The 21,932-nt window shown below is 37.6% G+C and overlaps 1 protein-coding gene across 1 annotated transcript in view; it reads left to right on the top strand.

Annotated features, from left to right (window-relative positions):
* Window positions 1-20,853, top strand: part of BASP1 (brain abundant membrane attached signal protein 1) — a 78,435-nt gene extending 57,582 nt beyond the window's left edge. Inside the window, exon 2 of the mRNA XM_036742719.1 lies at window positions 18,390-20,853. Coding sequence (XP_036598614.1) covers window positions 18,400-19,104 — 705 coding nt within the window. The 5' untranslated portion in view covers window positions 18,390-18,399 and the 3' untranslated portion in view covers window positions 19,105-20,853. The remainder of the gene's footprint in view (window positions 1-18,389) is intronic.
* Window positions 20,854-21,932: the final 1,079 nt, after the last annotated feature.

Here is a 21,932-nt window from a genome sequence, read left to right as displayed (position 1 = left end):
ATCAAAAGGTTAAATCATGTTTGGTATCTTCTGTTTAAAATGGTAGAAAGTGTAATAATGCATCTTAGACACATGGCCTTCAAAAATGGTTAACATTCTTAAAAAGTTGGTGCTTGAAGAGATAAGATAAATGACAGGGAGCAGTGCATTCCCTATAAATGTCAAAGAAATGAGAACTTATTACATTTACCAGCAGCAGTTAAAATAATTACAAACAAGTCTTGCCTTTCTATAGAGTTGAGACCTCTGAAGAATTTTTACTTGTCTGTGTTGCTAAGTGTGATCTTAGAAGCTTTGAGTATCTATGTTTCCCTTACCTGTTCCCCTTCCCAAATCAAACAGCTATTTAGTATAGGTGTGGTCTGATTTCTTTCTCTCTCCTCTCTCTTTTCTAACCCCAGAGGCAACCTTACTTATCAGCTTGTTCTCATGGCCATTCACCTAGTTAACATGGACTTTCTAATCAGATTGCAACCTTATCTTTTCTTATTTGTGAGTTTCTATGGAAAAGGGGAAAAAAAACCTGGACCTTCCAGTAATGAATTCTCCTAAGTTAATTAGGCTTGACTTCAAATACATACACTATGGGCTGTAGTTGAAAAGCTTTCCTGTTTGGGAGGACCTGCCAAGGGCTCTTTTATTAGCATAGCATAGGGTCACTTCCATATCACAATGAAGAATCACAATAGGACTTTATTGGGGGGGGTCAATTTTTTTGATAAGCAGCAATGAGATTTATTAAAAATTTTTGATCTGTTTAGAGATAGCTAGTTGCTTGAGAATGACAGATTGGACCAGGCCTAAAGGAGGAAAGATGAGTAAAAATGATCTTGGACAGTTTCCCTTTCCTGAGCTCTAGTTGTGGTTCAATTATACTTTATAGAGTTATTGACTAAAATGGCAGGTGGAACACCCTTCTCTTCTCCCTCACCCGTAACCCATTAAAATTCTATATTAAAGGGCTTTTGAAAAGACAGAATGAAGTGCAGAATTGTGAGTCTAAAAGCACATCAAGGTATTGATGATAATGAATAAAGCCCATGTTCTGTTAATGTTTGCCAAGTGTGGTAGGATGATTTTGAAAATTGAAAATAGCCCTACCTAAGACCTAACATACAAACAACCTTAAATATAGAGAAACACACAGTATTATATACTGACCTAGGTAGCTTATTCACAGCTCTGTGATGAAAAGAAAGCTATTTAAATTCAGAAATAACACCTTATGTTACTTCTACACTAGGCATAAGTGATTTCTTAAAGTCAAATTTGTGTCAAGATTGCTGTGATTTTCTCATTCTTGTTTAGATATATGAAGGATCAAAATGGCAGAGGGAGAGTTTTTCATCTGGATGTCAAAGATCTGGCATTCTCATGGAATGAAGGATGAGTGAATTATTTGACCCATTTTATTTTAGCTCTGATGTCAAGTGGAAAACTTCAGTGCACAGATTTTATATTTAAATAGTTATCAAACTAGCTTGCTCAAGAGCCAGTTTGGTCTTCATAGCGTGTTTGAACTGGAAGGCTGCCTTGTTTCAATACTATTCATTTGTGGGTATATTGAGCACTAAACTAGCTTCATGATGTTAAAAAAACATATTCTCTCTTTGAACTCTCAGTGTAAACTGAGGCCTCCAAGAGGGTAAATGACTTGTCCTAGGTCTTATAGTCAGGGAGCTACACAGGGAAATAGAAATGGGATCTCTTGGGTTCCAGCCCATTGTTCGTACATGGAAGGCAAACTCTCATTATCCATCATTCACCCTGAAAAGATTTAAACAGATTTATGAACAATATGGAAGTCAGTGTAAATGAAAACAATAAAACATAGAGTACATACATGGGTGCTAAGCTGAGAGGCTTCTCTATAGAGGAATGGTCAGATTCTTTAGTAATGAAAGAACATAAACAAGGAAACTATGCTAATATTGTCCAGAATACAAAGGAAGTGAATGTTTTATTTCTAAATGGAGTTTTTTTCTTTCCAAAGGAAGTTATCCAAAGCTGTTAGTATCATAGATTTAGAACTAGGAAGGACTTTCCAAGCAAGTCCAAGTCTCATTTTATAGTGAAGACACAGACACAAGAGAGCAACACCCATGGGCAGTATCTGAGGCAGGATTTGAACTTAGATCTTCCTGACTCCAAGTCGAGTGCTATCTCTTTGTATACCACATAGCTTCTTGCATAAGGTCTGGGACATTTTTTCCACGACTATAAAGATACCTGTTACTTTTAGTGGACCAGAACGCATTTAGGTTTTTCACTTTTATTCTGAAGCATCATTAAGAAATACTCTACAACAAATTACTTTTTATTTGTTTACTTTTATATATGTCTTCCTATGCAGAAGATAAGCACATAAAGGACTATTTAATTTTTGTCTATTGTATCTACAATGCCTTGTACCTAGTAGGTGCTTCATAAGGGTTTGTCAAATTATATAGAATGGTGATTTTTTTTCCTGCTAAAAATGAAGCTTTTCTTAATATTATTAGCACTTTGAATGAATGAATAAAAATACATTTATTAAGTGCATATGAATTTCTCTCTTTCAATTTGTAATCCCTGCCTGAAGGAGTTTACATTCTAATAGAAAGGACAACACAGGAGTGGTATTCTGAGAAGGGAGTTTTGGTGTGGTAAGTCATAAGGATGGTGAGTTGATGCATAGGGCCCAGTGGATCAACTCACCATGTCTCTGGCTGTGTGACCCAAGACAAGCTGGTTCAAAACTACATGCGTGTGTCTATGTCTGTCTATCTCCTCTGTATTGGTCCCTGTCCCGACTTAAATCAATGCATTTTCCTGTTTGTTTTACCTTTATGCAGCAGGCTCTTTTAAAATTCTAGTATGTTAACCTAAAAAAAAATTAATGCTCTCAGAACAACAGCTTCCCTCGCCCTTCACCCACCAAGAAAAAAAGGAAAGGGTTGTAATGTGCACAGTTAAACTGAGCATATAACAAGTTAAATAGCCAGTTTAACAAGAGCTGAGTGTTCTAATTCAGGAGAGCTAAAACTGACTACTGATTTCTGTGCAGTGGGATAAATCAGATCTGGCTGTTTTTGTTTAAGGAGAGGATGGGACCAAAAGTAGGGAGGTGTATTAAGAAAAGGAGTAAACACATAGTGGAGCCTTTTTAGGGGTGTGGGGCAGTGTAGTGCTGTAGTGTTTGTAGTGAACCAATACCTTAATGATTTATTTTTCTGTTACAAGTGTCAACCAGATTGGGATGTGTGCGCCTTTAGAGGGCCAGGAGAGGGATTCAGATAAGGATGAGAACTCACCAGTGAGTCTTTGAAGCCAAACTTAGATGACCTGCTTTTGGGGGAAAATCTAGGTGATATAGCCCTTCTGGGGAAATCCCTAGTTAGGTCTGCATGGACTCTTATGAGGTGAGAATAAAATGAGTCTGGAAGTGCCGCAGCCAGTTTTCCTAGCCATTTTGTCTTAGGGAAGCTATTGAAAAAATCTTTAGAACAGCCCCTTTGCTAACCTAAGGTGTCAAGGAAGTCATGGAAAGGAAGAATCAGGCAGAACTGCATTGAAGCTTCTTGGGAGAATTTTCCTGGCTCTTTCTTCCTGTTCCTCAGCCCAGTTCTTGAGCTCTGTTGGGGTACCTGAATCCTTCCTAGGACCAAAGTTAAACTCCGTTAAGGTCTATAGATAGAAATAACAACACCTCATTTTTATCCTCACAACAACCCTGGGAGGGCTACCTGTTATCATCGGTTGGCAAGGTTTAAGTGACTTGCCTAGGGTCACTCAACTACTAAGTATCTGAGGTCAGATTTGATCTTAGGACTTTCTATGAGTCATCTTACTGTAATGATTAAGCATTAGAGTGACACCTCATTTATGTGATGTTTACAAAGCACTTTCCTCATAACAACTATGTGGGGTAGGTAGTATATGCACTATTGTATGCACATTTTTTTTGCTTTTTTTTTTTTTGAGGGGGGGAAGGCAAGGCAATTGGGGTTAAGTGACTTGCCTAAGGTCACGTAGCTAGTAACTGTCAAGTGTCTGGGCAGCATTTGAACTCAGGTCCTCCTGACTCCAAGGCCAGTGCTCTACTCACTGCCCCACCTAGCTGCCCCATTGACGTTTTACAAATCAGGAAACTGGAGCTTAGGTTTAATGACTGTCCACAGTTACATAGTCATTGTCAGAACCAAATCCAGTGCCCTTTTTTGGTTATACCACGTTGCCCTTTGGTGCTATCAGGGATTAGTACTGGATGGTCCTAGAACTTGTAGATACAATACAAATGCAACTGTATTCAGCTGTTCATTAAAAATAAATGCTTGGCCCTCTAGAACAATCAGGCTAATAATTTTCTCTCAAATACAAAAGAGGTGTAATTGAATTACAACTACTCACAAATGGCTCAGTTGTCCTAGATGTGTCATCACTGAAAAGCCAGAATGTTCATCAAAAATATTTAATCAGTTGTTCTAGAAATTGATGTCTGTTTTTCCTTCCTCGGGACTCCCTCACCCCTGCCCCCTGATGTTGGCAATACTTCTGAATTGCTAAATAAAAGCTTTGACTGAGTCAGACTCTGAGAACAAAAAGTCCACCAACGGAAGTTCTCACAATGCACTGATGAAATTTGACAGCTAAGCGTAGAAAACATTGTGTCAGAGCATGAAGGGGAAAGGATATTACAAAACCATCAAAACGCACACTGCAGGCTTTTCTCTTATACCTTTTCCCTTTTCCCTTAAGGGAGGAAAATCTTTTTAGATAGAGTTGACCATCTGGAGTAGAGTTTGCAGTAAATCCATCAAAGAAAAAGAAATTTCGCTATTGTTTTGTCTCTCTATCCCTCCCTCCCCACCCCTCCCCTCATCCCCTCCCCTCAACAGTAATACTTTGCTAGAGTTAACTGAGTTTCTTCACCCTCAGGAACTCACAGTTGGACTTACATCTCTTTCCTCATTCTCTAAAATGGGTGATGCTATTTCTCTTCCAAAGCCTTATTACTTCAATATGGGGCCATAACTTGATATCTTTCTGACCGAGTAAATAACAAACTGTTATGTGGGGCTGCCTTGGGTATTTTGTTTATATAAGAAATATTTAGTGCAACTAATGAATTAATTTTGGAAGAATGGATTGCCATAAAGATGGATTGTATGTTTTTGGTAGAATTAAACTGTTTATGTTTAGTCTTGTAAAATAAGAAGGCTGATTTATAGACTTGGAATTAAACTATTTTATGGTCACAGCCCTAAAAGCACAAATTGTGATTTTTTTTTTTGGTACACTAGCTGTCATAACAATAATAGTTTCTATGTAGCCTTCTAAAGTTTGTAAAATACTTTGCTAAGATAATCTCATTTTAACTGGACAACAATCTTAGCATAGGGATAGTGTTGTATTGTCCCACTTTTATAGCTAAAGAAACTAAGGTTCAGAGGTTGGCTACTTGACCTTGTTTATTTGAATAGTGTCAGGGGTAGGATTTGAACAGAGGTTTTTATTAGCTAACTCTCAAGTTTGTCACTCTGCTTCCTAATTAAGCAGCTTTATATATATATACATACTTAAATCATGTACTATGTTGTATTTTTCTCTAATCATTTCACTCTTGGTTTAGCAATAGGAACTAAATCTTATATTTTAAAACTCAAACTTGGAAGAGATATTAGAAATCATCCAGTTCAGCCCCTAACTTCTTGTGTCCTTTTATGGCTAACACCATACTAGGTATATATTAACTATTCAGTAGATCCTGGTTGACTGTTTGCAGTGGAAGTGGGATTGGGCTGAGACTTGAAAACTAGAGGGCTGGGGTAATTGGGAAGGTTCTTGATTAGTCAGGGAATTAGAGGTATAAGTTGGGACCTAAATGAGCACGGCTAACCCATAGCAAAACATGAGGCAGATATTTCCATGGAGGGGGCCTTGTTCAGTGGGGCCAGGGAAGGAGCAGCAAAAAGGCAAGGCTAATGGAGAGATCTTCATCATAAGTCTGAACCTAAGCCACTTCTGCCAGGAAATTGGGGGAAAGCTGCAAAAATCTTCATCATCTCTGACTGTCCTCTTAGAGTCATTGTTGAGAATCCGGCTCTAATTAGGTTCTACTTCTACCCCTATGCCTCTGAAATCATTCAGGAAGGATTATAGTAACATATTTAGAACTGATGAATTCTCTAATTCTCTTAAAGTCTACTATCCGAAAGGTGATTTAAAAATCTTCAGTATTCCTACTGATGGAGAAAAGTAATACAAACATCAGGTTAGTATTCTTGTCAATGGGATTTCTTGTCTCCCAGAAAATCTAAGCTCTTTGTGCAAATCGTCCCATTATGATCTTGTAGACAGAAATGGAAAGAGCTTTGATCAGATTGAAGTTTATTTTTCTTAAACTGAGAAGAAAATTAGAGACAGGACTAAACATTAGATTTCTCAGGGCTAAGAATCAAGATTTAATCAAGATCTTAAAGAAGAAAAAGGAGGTGGCCTATAATGCTATAATAAGGAGTATTTTGTTTTAAGTAGGAAATAGGTGAATTCTTCTTGTTATTCTTCTGTAATTTTAATAACAATAGTAATAGCTAACATTTCTATAGCTTACTATGTGCCAAGCATTGTGCTAAGCAAGACTAGATTTGAACTTGGAATCTTGTGACTTTTGGACCAGACTTTCTGACTTCTATCTACTATCCCACCTAGCTGCCTGATATGGATTGGTTCACTAGCACCATCTCTGGAAGGGAACATATCAGAAATGTATTTCCAGAACAAAAAAATGGGCTGATCCCATAGCAAAAGTAGGGAAAGCCAGTGGATAGTTTCTGTGTGCCATTGGTATTTACATGATACCAAGAGAACAGAAGGGAAGAGCACCCAGCACATTGAGTAATGAACACATAACATGGGAGGACTTCAATGAAAGTAGCTAGGGGTGGGCAGGCATTGGATGGGTTGTAATCCACTGTAAGGACTAGTAGCATATTTTAGAAAAAGAAATTGAGCCACTCAAGATGGGCCCATGTGAAGTCACAAAACAAAGAAGGGAAAGGAACCAGTCAGCTTCCAAAAGTCCACATGTTTTCTGATATATTTTCCATTATTTTACCCACATGCATTTAGATCTGCCTTTCAGAACAGGGTCAGCACTATCCTCTCCACGTGGGCACACTAGGTGGGGAACAAAGTAATGAACTGAAATTTATCAGTCACACTTTAACATAAGATGGATGGATTTTAGAATGGAAGAATACAAAAATTATCCTGGAAAGGATATTCAGCACAAATAGTGGAGAGTAGAATTGTGACAAATAGAAAGAAAACAATTAGAACAACTTGTAAAAGTTCACTATATCCCTCCCTAGAGAGTGTGAAATAGTTGTTCTAGTTGGAATTAGTTATAAGAAAAGAACTATAAGGATGGATCTGGTGAAAGGGACATGATAACTTAGATTTTTTAAAAAAATTATTTATTTTTTAATTTTCAACATTCATTTCCATAAGATTTTGAGTTTTAATTTTCTCCCCCTCTCTTTACTCCTCCCACCCCAAGACGATGGCTCTTCTTATATATTCATATTAAACGTTTTCGCATTGATGACTTAATTTCGAAAACGGTACTAGAAAATAATAAAAGTAGAAGTGAAATTATATTAGGCCTTTTTATAATAGTAGCAATACTAGTTCACTTCATATAACCCTTACTTTATAAAGTGCTTCCTTCCCAACTACCCTGAGGTTGGTAACCTTATTATCCCTACTTTACATATGAAGAAAGAGGTTAAGTGACTTGGCTTCCATCACAATGGAGCATATAACTTTTGGATTAATGTCAATTACTTTTCTACTAAGTCATACTTTTCCTCTTGTTATTTATTAATTAGTATTTAGGAAAAAATGGCAAAAATTTTAGGATGCCTAAAATTTTGTCAGAATGATACTGATATACAACTTTATGTCCCTGTAGTGTCTCCTACAGTCTTAATGTTGGAAGAAACTTCAGCAATTATCTTGTCTAACCCATAAGAGAGCAGGAACTCTCTTTGGCTCCTGAGTAGTAGTTATCCAATATCTTCTTGAAGACCTTTAGACATGATGAATCTCCCAACATGGCCCATTACACAAATAGTTTGCTCATCTTCTAAAAAGTTAGGAAGGATGGTGCCAAAACTGTTTTTTACACATGCGAAGAAAGCTTTCAAAGATTCTTTTTAAATGATTCATTTGCTGTTATTTTGGGGAAGAGGGAGGAAGAGGAATTGATTACCTTCTCCTTAAACTAAGTATCATTACTTTGTGAGCTATTATTTTCTGAACTCTTCAGGAAAGATGAACTCTCCTTGGAATGTTTAAACTTGTGATACTTGATACGAGCAACATTTGGAGAACAATCAAAGCATGATGTTTTATAACTTAAAATGGGAAGACATCGACCAACTGAAATCTCTGTTCTCCATGCTAGTGTCTGTACATAGAACAAAGAAAATAACAACTATAAACCTCAGTAATCGTTTTAAGTTATAAAATTGTAACATGTAAAATTTAACTTATAAAATTATACCGCAAGTCTAAAGTTAGCTTAAGTGTGTCATACACCTTGATTTTATATAGGTCCCCATTGTACTAGAAAGTCTGCCTACAGCACATGAAAATTCAACATCACTATATCATAAATGTGACCTAAAACTAACGTGCGAGCAGTAATAAATATTAATTAGATATTTAATTAATAGCGGTAATGATTGCTTTCTTAGAATGATGAAGGAATCACAATGTAGTTTAGACAGTCTGGAATTTTGTTTCACAGGGCCTGAGTTCAAATCTCAGTTGCATTATTTTGTCACCTCTTTGGTCTTCTTATTTTCTCCAGGCCTTAGTTTCCTTGTCTGTAAAATGAGAAGGATGGATTAGGTGACCTCTAATCACCCTTCCAGCTCTAAGTCTTAGGATCCCATTAATTTAGGGGTGGAGGAATGAATGATTAAATAAACCCGCTCTCTTAACCACATACTCTTGAGCTCACTCTTAAAATCACTCATTCTTGTCCATCTCACTTTTTTTTTTTTGGTGGCTAACAGGGACATATATGGCACCAATGCCCTTGAAATGCCTCCAATTATTGCAATAAGTATCCAGTGTTTCTCAGTTGTGTCCACCTCTCTGTGACCCCTTCTCCAACTCATTTTATGGATGAGGAACTAAAGCAAAAAGAGTTAAGTGACTTGCCCAGGATTACACAACTACTAAGTGTCTGAGGTTGGATTTGAACTTAAGGAGATAGGCTTCCTGACTCCAGGCCCAGTGCTCTTTCCATTGTGTCATCTAGCTGCCTCAGGGTACTCAGTATGTATTGACTTCTTGATGATGGTATTTTTATTGAAAAGCATTTCTAACTGTGAGGATTAAACTAACATTTCAGATCTTACTTTCCTTCCTCCTCGGTTTATTTGTGGCCCCATCCAATATCAGAAAGACAAAGTAAGAAATAATGCGAAAGCTACTGAAAGACTTCCCATTTCTCTCTACTGACATGGACATCAGCCTAGTTCATGCCCTCTTTACCTCTCTCCTGAACTATTGCAGTAGCTTCCTGGTTGGCCTCCCTGCTTCTAATTCCTGTTAGACACATCTGCAAAAGTGATTTTTCTAAAGTGCAGATTTGACCATGTTGCTTTTCCTAGTGCCTCTAGGATCAAATATAGGTTCGTCTGTTTGCCTTTTTAAACTCCTGCAGAACTTGGCCCCCAATCTATCTTTCCAATCTAATTATATATCACTTTCCCCCCCAATTCTATAGGCTGCCCAAGTTGGCCTTCTTGCTATTCCTCGCTCCTGAAATTCTGTCCTTGTGTCTTTTTGCACAGACTGTTTCCCCTGCCTGTAATGTACTCATGTCTCACTTCTGCCTCTTAGACTTCCTTATTTCCTTCAGAACTCTTCTCAAGTGGCAGTTTCTACATGGAACCTTCCCTGATTCCCCACATGACCGTTTGGGCCCTTACTGACAACTTACCCCACAAATTACATCAACTTTGCACCACAAATTTATAAATGATCTTTGAGTATTGTGGTCCAAAAATTCATCACCCAGTGGCCAACCTTCCAGTGATGGATCTCTCTGAACTTGAAAGAGTTTTTGCCAAGGTTTTCTAGTTTGGTAGAATTTTTCAGAGGTTGGGGCTTTGCTACCTTAATATTTGAGAACTCTATGCTACATCAGAGCAGTACCTCAGTGGTGATCAGATTCTTCAAATAGCGTACAGTGGGGCACATGATTGTTGTATTTTTCTTAGTTGCCAGCTACTTTTCTTTCCTTTTTTGGGGGAGTATAACACAAGATTAGTTTGAATACTGACTAATTGGTTTCAATGTGTACAGCAATGTTTTGTCTACTGCTAGAGTCACACCAGAATTTGAATTTCCACTTCTCATTTCTTTTAAGTTCTAACAGCAACAAAATATTAGGCCCAGGATGGAAGCAAAGAAAGATAAAATAAGACTCAAAAAGAAATTTTTTTAAAAGTTATTTACATTTTATGATCAATTGGTTCAGCCATTCTGGAAAGTGGTTTTGGAACTATGTCCCCAAAATGATTAAATTGTGAACACTCTTGGTCTCAATGATACCACCGCTAGGAAAACGTCCTAAATGTACAAAAAATGTTTACAGCAGTTTTTTTTTCCTGTGTTGGCAAAGAACTGGAAACCAATGGGGAAGGCTGAACAGAGGATGGAAAAAAAAATGTTATGGAATACTACTATCCTGAAGAAAGGGATGGTGTCAGTGAAACCTAGGAAGACTTGTGTGGCCTGATATAGAATAAAGTGAACAGAATTGGGTTAAGTATTGACAAAAGTATGGCCCTATGAATTTTAGATCTCTGCCACACTTTTAAGTGGCAAAGATCTAGGATTAGGAATTTGATAGAATTTTGATAATGTTTTGGCAGAAGTGAATCTAGCATATTTTTTTTTAGCTGATTTGACCCAGTAGCAGAGTAGAAAGTTGTGGGGTTATGAAGTCCCGTTCTTCCCACCCCCCCACCCTCCCCTTTTGTAGAAAGGGTATAATCTGTAAGGAGGAGGATACACATGGCCAGGGTTTCAGTATTCTCAACCTGTGGAACTGCACACAAAATTTTTACTCTAAAAAAAGCCCTACATTTGCATGTCCCAGAAAAATTATTTATGTGTGAGCATATGTTGCAAGAGGATTTGCAAACTCATTTTAAAATGCCGTCTAAACTTGGACAAAATAGTCTGAATGGTAGGGGAAGAGTTTTCTTTTATGAGGACAACTAGCTTTATAGGTGTTTTTAACTAGAAACTATTTAGGTGTCTGTATGGGAAGCTAAATATATCCTTAACTTCTGACTGTACAGGGGGTGGCTCAAAAATAATGATACAAAAAGAAAAGACACAGTGGTTTTGCATTTCTGTATCACTTTCTTTTTTGGGGCTAGGACTCCAAAAGAAAGGGTTCTTTGGTATTGGCAATTATCCCCTATGTATCCCTTCCCTTGACCATTAATTACCTTTTTTCATCCTCTGTAGGGTACAATAGCAAACTACAACGTCCTCAATGTCTCAATTAATATAGTCTTTCATGTCCTAAGTCTTCAACCTATTAACTCAGGCTTTGTTAGTATCAAATCATTTTTAAGTATTTGAATGCCAGAACGTATTTGTCATTGTTAAAGGGTAAGAAAGACAGTCTTTCGTTCCTGGGAAATTTGTTTCTTGTAAAATGTGATTAGAATTTATTTAGTGTTCTTTGCACAGCTGTGGAGCTATCAACAGTAGGTAAAGAGAAGATACCCTAACAACCTGCACAACTCCCACACAGCCTTATCCAAGTGTTAGTGTAGAGCCACAATCATTTAGCCTACTTCGGCTTCCTTTTTGAGAGGCAATGTGGTATAATGGACAGGGCATGCTGGGAGTCTGGAAGACCTAGCTTCAAATTCTGTCTGGACACTTGCTTTTATGTGTGACCCTGGACAAGTCACTTACTTAAACTGTTTATCTCTGTTTCCTTATCTGTAAAATGAGAAGGTTGAACTGCTGAGGTTTCTTTATGGTTGTAAATTCTTTGTAGGTTTACTTAGGTGTAGTAGGTGGGGGTGGCAAGATCTGTTGCTATGTGAATTTCCTTAATGTATTTTTAATACATTTGGATAATGGTAGAGGTCAACAATTTATAGGCTTTAAAACTACTAAAATGTATCAACAGGCTAAAGTACTTACCCATATTGGGCAGCTAGCTGGCATAGTAGGTATAGTGCCAGCCCCAGAAGTCAGAGAGACCCGAATTCAAATCCGTACTTAGACATTTGCTAGCTACGTGACCATAGGACAAGTCACTTATCCTTGTTTGCCTCAACTTCCTTATCTGTAAGATGAGCTGGAGAAAGAAATGGCAAATCACTCCAGTATCTCTTAGAAGAAAACCCCAAATGGGGTTCCCAGGAGTTAGATGGGACCAAAAAACAACTGAGAAATAACAACTACAAGGATCAGTAAACGAATCATTGAATCTTTAAAAGACTAGCATTCCTTCGTCCCTAAAATATCTAGCATATGGCTGATAAAGAAAGATTTTGCCTACATACTTTCCTTCCTTAGACTAAGCTGTCTGAATTGGAATTTATTTAATAGGCCATGATGATATGTTGAGATTGGATTTAAGGTAGAAATTAAATAATGTACTTACTAAATAATTTCATGAAGTTTGTACATATAAAGTATCTTAGAAGTCCACGTCTGCCTCATTTGTGCAGTTCCTAATAATTTCCTGCCGCTGGTCTGAGGAAGAGGTAGATGTGAAAAGTCTGAGTCTTCATCTTCTTGTATGATGGTTATTAGTAGCATTTGCCCTTAGGGAAGGACCTGATGAGAGAACTTCTTGATTTTTGCATGTGCCCCACCATCTGTCATCTCTGCTTCTTCCTGTCATTACTAGATAAGAAAACCTCTTCAGAAACACACTGATACTTGTTCTGCCCCTTAATTTTATACTTGACTTTTTTAATCATAGTTTCTTTAGGCTTCTTTTGCTAGGCTACAACTAAATCAATGATTTATTGCAAATTAAAAAAGAAGTGACTAGGCAATGAGTTGTGTTTTTTGAAGTAAGATGGCAAAGCAGTTCTAATGACATTGTTTCAGGGAGTAGATATTTACTAGAAATGTACTTCATTCAGTTAGAATAAGTGCCTACTAAGTGCTAGACATTGGGATTAGGACAATTAAGATTAAACAGTCCCTTCCTTTAAGGAGCTTACATCCTTTTGGGGGAGATAGCAAGTGCACATATAAATAAGTAAAAGAGAGCCTGGATGATGAGAATAAAATGTATTTTGCAGCGTAAATTTGTGTTTTTAAATTTGAATTGACTAAGAACTATTCTTGGCTCCCATTGAAATCATCGTCACCATTCTCTTTTTCCTTCTTCTTCCTTTAGTCCCAATCTGGAGAAAAGAAAGGCAGGATGTATTTATCTCCTGCTTAACATCAAACTGATTTAATTTCTCATAAAATATTTAAAATGAAGACCAATTCACTGATCAGATGTTTGACTTCATAATACAGATACCCTAATATTGGTCACAACTCAGTTTGGAGAGCAAAATAAAATGGTCCCTTGGCATGTTAGAAATTGAAATATGTGAACTAATCTCTTGGTTTTCCTGGTAATTTTCTAAGACCTTCAGTCTTAAAAAGAAGTCTAAAAACAAAAGAAAAAAGAAATGTGTCTTTCACTTTAGTCATTGGAACACTCAAGTCAGTTTTGACTTTTCTAAAATAGTACTTCCTCTAACATACTTACTGACATCTAGTTTGGTAAGAGAAGTGATACAACTGACATATATATATATATATATATTATACAAAGTACTTTTCCTTTTAAGCAACCCTGTGAGATTGTGCAAATATTTCACAGATGAATAAACTGAAGCTTAGTATAGCTAGTAAATGTCATAACCAAGATTGGAATTCAGCAACCTTGGCATTCTTGTTGAGCATAGTCAGACCGATTCATTGTTTATTGTAGTTTTCTAATTTACAGGTTCATGATAGTATGCAAAGCTTTCTGAAGAGGGTGATGTGATTTGTGTATTGGTTAGCAGATTGTTCTGCTTTAGTTAGAGGAGTAGAGAGAACTGAAGATATAATGAAAGTTCAGTGAAAGGGGAAGTGATTGATACCGTTTCCTTTGTTGTCACTCAAACAATATCTCGGCTAAGGAAGCAGCTCATATGATGTCTGGCCTAGACTTTTTAACTCTGTCTGGAAGATTATTTTTGGCTATAATGAGTGGTTTGGTGCTTAAGTGCCCATCGATGTTATATACTAAAAGGTTCTTCTTACTAATTAAAAATGAAGTATCTTAATGGTTCTATAATTTGTCTTCTTGAATATCTTGAATATACATAAACATTCATACTTGCAAAAGTAGGTTTTAAAAATGTTGGTATTGCTATGACAATGTAATCCCCTTTCCCTCTCCAACCGCCCCCTCTCCCCCTTAGAGTGGGAAAAAAATTAGTTTTAGTATAAGACTGAGGCAAGGATGATGATGCAGAGTAGGTGAGTCACTCATTAGGTTAAAGATATTTTTGTATCGGTCTTTGAATTCCTTTTTTCTTTTATTGTCACATTGGAATAGCTATGAGCATAGTGGGGGACTTAAAAGATCAACCTGGCTTTCCCCTATCTATATTCCCTAGCAAGTGTAAACCTCTGACCCTTCCTTTTCTCCTGTAGGAGGCAGTATGAGATGTTTTCATTGAATGTACATTGTAAAGGTAAAGTATTATAGTCATACAAAGTCATGTTATAATGGTGGTAGAGCTCACAAAAAGGCTTTCATTCTGCCATTCATGGGAATTCTAGGAGACTAGAGTCACAGTGAGCTAACAATTTAGACTCATAACGTGAGAGCTGGAGGTGACCTTAGGGATTGTACAACCCCCTCACTTTTTGCAGTAGATAAAGTTTTATATAGATTGTAGCAAAACCTTTGTCCTATACTAGGTGGCACGGTGGGTAGAGTGCTGGACCTGGAGTCAGTAAAACTCATCTTCATGGGTTCAAATCTGACCTCAGAGACTTACTAGCTGTGTGACCCTGGGCAAGTCACTTAACTCTGTTTGCCTCAGTTTCCTCATCTTTGAAATGGAATGGAAAATGACTGGAGTATCTTCACCAAGAAAACTCTAAATGGGGTCATGAAGAGTCAGACACTGAAATGGTTGAACAACAATTCTTATAGAGAAGATGGAGAGATATGGAAGAGGTGATGAATTAGATGGATTATACTAAAGAAATGACCCAATTCAAAGAAGAGTTTTTAATATTATGATGTGAACTTGGCAGACAATCTCAAGTGGAGTACCCTAGGGATCTGTGCTTAGTCCTGTGCTATTCAACACTTTTTTAACATCAGTAATTTGTATAAAACCAAAGATGACATGCCCATCAAATTTGCAGATGACACAAAGCTGAGAAGGGATAGCATGACACAGGGTGACAGTCAAGATCTGAAATATTTTTACAGGCACCCAGCACTGAGCTGATTCTAATGAAATGAAATAAGAATGAATGTAAGTCTTATGCTTGGGTTCAAAAAGTGAGCTTCAAAAGTAAAAGAGGGGGAGTCATGGTTGGTTAGTAATTTGAACCAGATCTGGGGGCTTTAGTGGGTTATAAACTCAACGTGTTCTAGTGTGATATGACAGTCAAAAAAGCAAATGTAATATGCTACATTAAGACAGGGATAGTTTACAGGAATTAAGAGAGTGCTACTTTAAAGACATTGTTAAGTTGGAGAGCATCTAGAGAAGATAACCAATATGGTGATGGTCCTTGAGTACACGTATCTAAGGATAAGTTGAAGAAACTAGGGATTGTTTAGCTTAGAAAACAGAAAACTGGGGTGGGGGCAGGGTGAGAAACAACAGCTGCCTGAAGAGCTATCCTATGAAAGAAGGATTAGACTTAATCTGTTTGGCTCCAAAGGGCAGGACCCAGGAGCAAGGGGTATAAAATTTATACTTGATGTCAAGAAAAACTTCCATTATAGAATTATAGTTGTCCAAACATGGAATGGGTTGCATTAGGACATGGGAAAGTCCCTCTCCTTGGAGGTCTTCAAGCAGAGAGGCTCGTTAACCACTTAGTTGTTGGGTGTGTTGTAGTGATAATCCTTTAAAACAATACAATATACAATATGGTTTCTGAGAAAGAAATAATCACATATAATAGAGTTTTGAACATGGGACACCGAGTCAAATCGTGATGCCACTGACAAAAAGTAGAGTCAAAAAGGGGAGCAAATTTGGAGGAAGAGATGATAAATTTAGTTTTAGACATTTTGAATTTGAGATGCTAGTGAGAAATTTGGTTGAAAATTCAACAGTCATTGGAAATGTGTTCTAGATCATGGAAGAGATTTCAATTTAGGAGTCACCTATGTAGACTTGAATGCCAAGGCCATGGGGTAAATGAGGTTGTCAGGAGAAAGAACCTAGAAAGAAGAGGGCTAAAGATAGATTCGAAGGGAGCACCTGTCTTAAGAGTTTGGGAAGATGAAGGGCCAGAGTAAGATCCAAGGAATAATTAGAAGAGATAAGAGTGGTGTTCTAGAAAGCTAAAGAAAGGATGCAGTTAGTCACTGCGACCTGATGTCATTTTACTAACTGAAGTTTCCAAGTCAGCATATGGAGCTCTATTAGGGTGCAAGGAGAAGCATTGTGAACATGACTTGTCAGTTTTTCCATTTCTTTGCGCAGTGTGCTGTGGCCAAGTGTCATGTCTCCAGCAATTGGAGCTAGAGTCAAATTTGCTGACTCTACATGCACTCGAGCCAGTTAAAAATTAAATCAGATTGTTATAAACCCATATCTATTTCAAGGCATTATTTATTTAAGTAATGACTTCTGCCTTAATTATAGCTCTTTACAAAGAAAGTATATTTGTGTTTCACACTAGGAAGCCAAATTGAGCAAAGATACTTTCTGATGCTAAGGCTCTAATCAAGGCCAAGCAGTTATTTGGGGGGAAAAGGGTAAATGGATCCATAGTTCATTTGTTTGCTACTTCATTTCCTTTCAGTGGTAAAAATCTCTTTGGATGCACCTATCTTTTCTGTCACTAATGACATGTAAGAAGTATTGGATCTGGAATGGAAAGACTAATCTAAGTTTGACACTCTTAATTAATAGCCTGTGGTTATAGTAATTCACAAGTGAATAATATGCAAGTTACTCCATCTCTCTGAGCCTCATAAAGTCCTTAGCTTACTCCAAATTCACATTATCTTATCATCTAAATTGTTGGTAACATTTTATCTGTATCCTGTAATCCCCCTAGTACCAAGAATGGTGCACATAATTAATCTTTATTAACACTGTTGATGATGACAGTGTATATTAGCTAATCAGGGGCAGTGAACCAGGAGCCTTGAAGTCCTCATATGTGGCCCTCTCAGCCTCATTCTGGAAAACTTGGACTGGGTCAAAAGGCCGCATCCAAGAACCTAGAAGGGCACATGTGGCCTCGAGGCTTCAGGTTGAATCCTGAACTAAATGGGTTGTGTGACAACCTAGCATATTACTTCAAAGGGGGCAAGATTTTCGTAGGCTTCATTTTTTTTTTTTTGGAAATTTCTGTCTTCCCTCCTTCCCCCCCACCCCCCCGCCACCACTCCCAAGCCTTATTAGTGTATGTTTTCCTTTACCGACTTTATATTATCCAAAACTGAAGTACTTTTAAAAAAGCAGTGAACAGAAATCTACAGTAGTTGACAACTATAGTGGGAGTAGACGCTCTATTTTTAATGACCTGGACTATTGTTTGACTGTAACAGGTCCTTTGTTAATTACAGGGTAGGTTGAATCTCCTCTGTTCTATTTTAGCCTAGGTATTCAAATACATGAAAATATATTTTTGTGCGTGAGTAAGAATAAGAGAATTTCTAAAGAATCCAAGTCTTCTGGGATTGATTTTTAAAAGGAAATTATGATCTATGGTACATAATAGTTTGAGGTTTTCATATAGAGGCCTATTTTTAAAGCACGAAGCAGATTTTGATCAGCTGTATGCTAAATCTAAGATGGCTGCTGTTGCCATTTTAGGCTTCTGGATTCAATACTTCGTGTTTGCTTTAACTGGAAGAGACGGCACAGCCAGGGCTCACTGCTAACTTGAAAATCAAATATTTGTTCCATTTTCCTTTAAGACTGACAGCTTAGCTTCACTGGCACTTGGAGCTCAGCTTTTTTACCAAGCTGACTGGTCAGTCAGTAGCTGTGTAACTGAGCTGTTTACCTTTGAAACTAAAGCCTCCTTTTGTTTCCTCACTCTAAAAAAGGAAATCTCTTTTTATTTTTCTGTTGCAGAACTCCAAAGATGGGAGGCAAGCTCAGCAAGAAGAAGAAGGGGTACAACGTTAATGATGAGAAAGCCAAGGATAAAGACAAGAAGGCTGAAGGAGCCGGTGCAGAGGAAGAAGAAACTCCCAAGGAGAATGATGAGGCCCAGACAGTGGCAGAGACCACAGACGTGAAGGAGGGCAAAGAGGAGAAGGCCGATAAAGATTCGCAGGTCACTGTTAACAAGACTGAAGATAAGGAAGTGGAGAAAGATGCAGCGGCTGGCAAAGAAGAGGCTCCGAAATCAGAGCCTGAGAAACAAGAGGCTGTCCCTGATGGAAAGGTGGAGCCGCAGAAGGATACTGAGCCGGAGCAGGCTCCTGCCTCTGCCCCGGCGGCCAGTAGTGATGCTTCTAAGACTTCGGTATCTAGCACCGAGGCAAAGGTCTCCCAGTCTTCAGAAGCCACAGCAACTAGTAAAGTAGATGACAAGAGCAAAGAGGAAGGGGAAGCCAAAAAGACTGAGGCTCCCGTCACCCAAGAAACTAAAAGTGAAGTGGCTCCGGCTTCAGACTCAAAACCTAGCAGCGAAGCTGTGTCTTCTTCCCAGGAGACCCCAGCAGCAGCGGAAGCCCCTAGCTCTACACCTAAGGCCCAGGAACCTGCAGCCCCAGCAGAAGAGGTTAAACCTTCTGAGGCTTCGACCGCGAATTCGGAGCAAACCATAGCAGTGAAAGAGTAACATGGACAGCCTAGTGAAAAAATAATAATAATAATGATGATGATAATTAATAATAATCACTTAAAAACAACCTGTGTCTCTCTCTCTCTCTTTTTTCCCCCCAGCTATACTAACTTGTTTCAAATCTGAAATAGCGATATGTATTGCCCCCAAAAAAGGATATTCCCATCAAGGGAGGGAGGGAGAGGGTGGGGGAGAGAATCCAAATAGTATTTTTGTGGGGAAATATCTAATATACCTTCAGTCAACTTTACAAATAAGTCCTGGATTTTAAAGATGGATGTCTGAAAGTACAATACATCTTTTGTACCTGAACTGCTGTTAGATGCACTCCACCGATATATCAAAATCTCTTTTCTTCTTCTGTAATAGGGTTTGGGAGTGATGTGTTTGATTCTGCCCACAGGGCCTGTGCCAAGGCAATCAGATCTTTATGAAAGCAGTATTTTCTGTGGTTTTTTTTTTATTTACAGCCTTTCTTATTTTGATATTTTTTTAATGCTGTGGATGAATGCCAACTTTCAGACAGTACCCACTTAGCTGTCCACATTTTTTCTCAATGCCAATCCTCCATTCTTCCTCTCCAGATATTTTTGGGAGTAACAAACATTCTCATTCTACTTAGCCTACCTAGATTTCTCATGACGAGTTAATGCATGTCCGTGGTTGGGTGCACCTGTAGTTCTGTTTATTGGTCAGTGGAAATGAAAAAAAAAAATCTGCGTTCATTGCAGTTCCAGTTTCTCTTCCATTCTGTGTCACAGACACCAACACACCACTCATTGGAAAATGAAAAAAATACACAAAAAAACCAAGAAAAAAAACGAAATGTACAATGGATGCATTGAAATTATATGTAATTGTATAAATGGTGCAACAGTAATAAAGTTAAATAATTTAAAAAGTTGTACAGGCTGTTAGTTTTGTTTAGGTTTTCTTCTTTCTCTTAAGATATTCTTATAATAGAACTGCCCCTGGAATGAATACAATATTCCATCACGAAATAACATCCAGAGTGAGAAAATAAATCAAGTCATCCTCAATGTCATGGTAGTGAAAAATCAATCTGCTTTAATGAACACTGAAGCAAATTTGATGACTTGGAAGAAAGGAATTCTAATTTGGGTGCTTTTTAGTGTTAAGGGCCATGATAGCATGTTCTCCAGGTTCCTGGTGCTGATGTCCAGCAGTGTTCAGTTTGTGTGGTATGGTACGTGTAACATTATCACCATTCCCAGTAAAACGAAAGCATCTTCAACTCCACCATTTTCAGCCTACCTTTGGATGGGGTGGGTGAAGGATAAAAATCTGGCACTATGCCTTTGGTTAGTAGCCGCAGTATCTGAAGTAGCACAAGTAGTCAGGTACACAACAACAGGAAGTTTTTTAAACTGAAAAAATATGAAGAATTTCCCATTTTTATTTAGTATAATGATTCTCAAGGTGCTGGCTTACATTGATATTGAATGAGAATAAAAATAGTGTTCAGTATTTTCAATTTAAAAAGAAACCTTCATGTCCCCACATTTTCTCTTCTACTTAGAGAATGCAAATTGAAGTTTGCATTATTATTTAGAAAACATTCTTCCCTGGTGTATCCTTTTACCACTGAGCTCAGTGACAGCCCACATAGCTAAATCTGTAAGCTTGCATTTAAAGCTACATAGCACTTCAATACAGACCCTTTTCTATTTTTGCATGTCATGTTCTGTGTGATGAAATTGTATTAAAAACCGGTTCAATACTTGACTTTGCCGCTTTCAAGATGATCTCAAATCAGCATTTCTATCAAATATGTTAAATAAAATTCTGAAGGAAGAGTTGACAAGGGTCTTAGGATTATTTCTTATCTGACTGCCTTTCAGAAGATGCCATCAAGAGAGGAAGAAGTCTTGAAACTTAACAGGCAAATAGCAGGCCAAAGAATGGTTCACTTTAGGCCTCTGAATAGCCTTCAAAACACTGGATCCTTGAATCAGTATTAAAATTAATTTGAGTTCACAGTGCTTGCAAGTACAAGCAAACAAGAACTAGTTAAACAAATGAAGCCTCCAAAAAGCTCTTTTTAGAAAGGGGAATGCCCAGACTGTGCCACCTCACAGCATTTTTGCACCAGCCACCTTGTTTTGCACATGAGGAAGCTGAAGCCTTGAGAAGTTCAGTCACCCGGAGTCAATCTGTTAGTGGCAAAGTGAGGTTTGGAAACTAAGTCACTTTATTCACAGTGCATGCCCATTTAGTCACAAGCCTGTGCTGTAAACCCCAGTTTCTTAGTGGTGAATGACTACACCAGTAAAGCCTTGCTAATTTCTATTACACTGACCCATAAAAACAAGTTCTGCACTTGTCTTCACAAGAAGATGCAAATTGATGCATGTACTCTAATAAGTGGTTTTAATTGCTTTTAAGAGTTTTGCTTTCATAAATGGGAGCAAATTTGCCCAAAACTTCATCGTTGCAATTACCTGACTTATCGGGCCCTATTTTTTAGTGTTAAATCTCTTTAATTTTCCTGTTAATGATTTTTGTCCTTGATATTTAGTCAAAACGAAGGGTATTAGAGTTCATTTAATCCAACCCCATTATTTTATAGATAAGACAACTGAGGGGGGTTCAGTAAAGTTAATGACTTTCTTAATGTATCACAGGTAGAAAGGATTAGCATTTGATAATAATTCTTATTACAAATGCAGAGCTCTTTATATACTTAGATGTTTTCCCCTGTGGATTTTTTTTTTAGATATAATTAGAAACTTTCGAAAAACTTTTTCTTGAGTGGATTTTACAGATATGGTTTGGAACTTTTAAGTCAAAAAATAAAAATAGAA

The sequence above is a fragment of the Trichosurus vulpecula genome, chromosome 1, assembly GCF_011100635.1.
Source record: "Trichosurus vulpecula isolate mTriVul1 chromosome 1, mTriVul1.pri, whole genome shotgun sequence".
NCBI lineage: Eukaryota > Metazoa > Chordata > Mammalia > Diprotodontia > Phalangeridae > Trichosurus > Trichosurus vulpecula.
The sequence above is the reverse complement of the archived record's forward strand: the minus strand, read 5'-3'. Positions and strand labels throughout refer to the sequence as shown.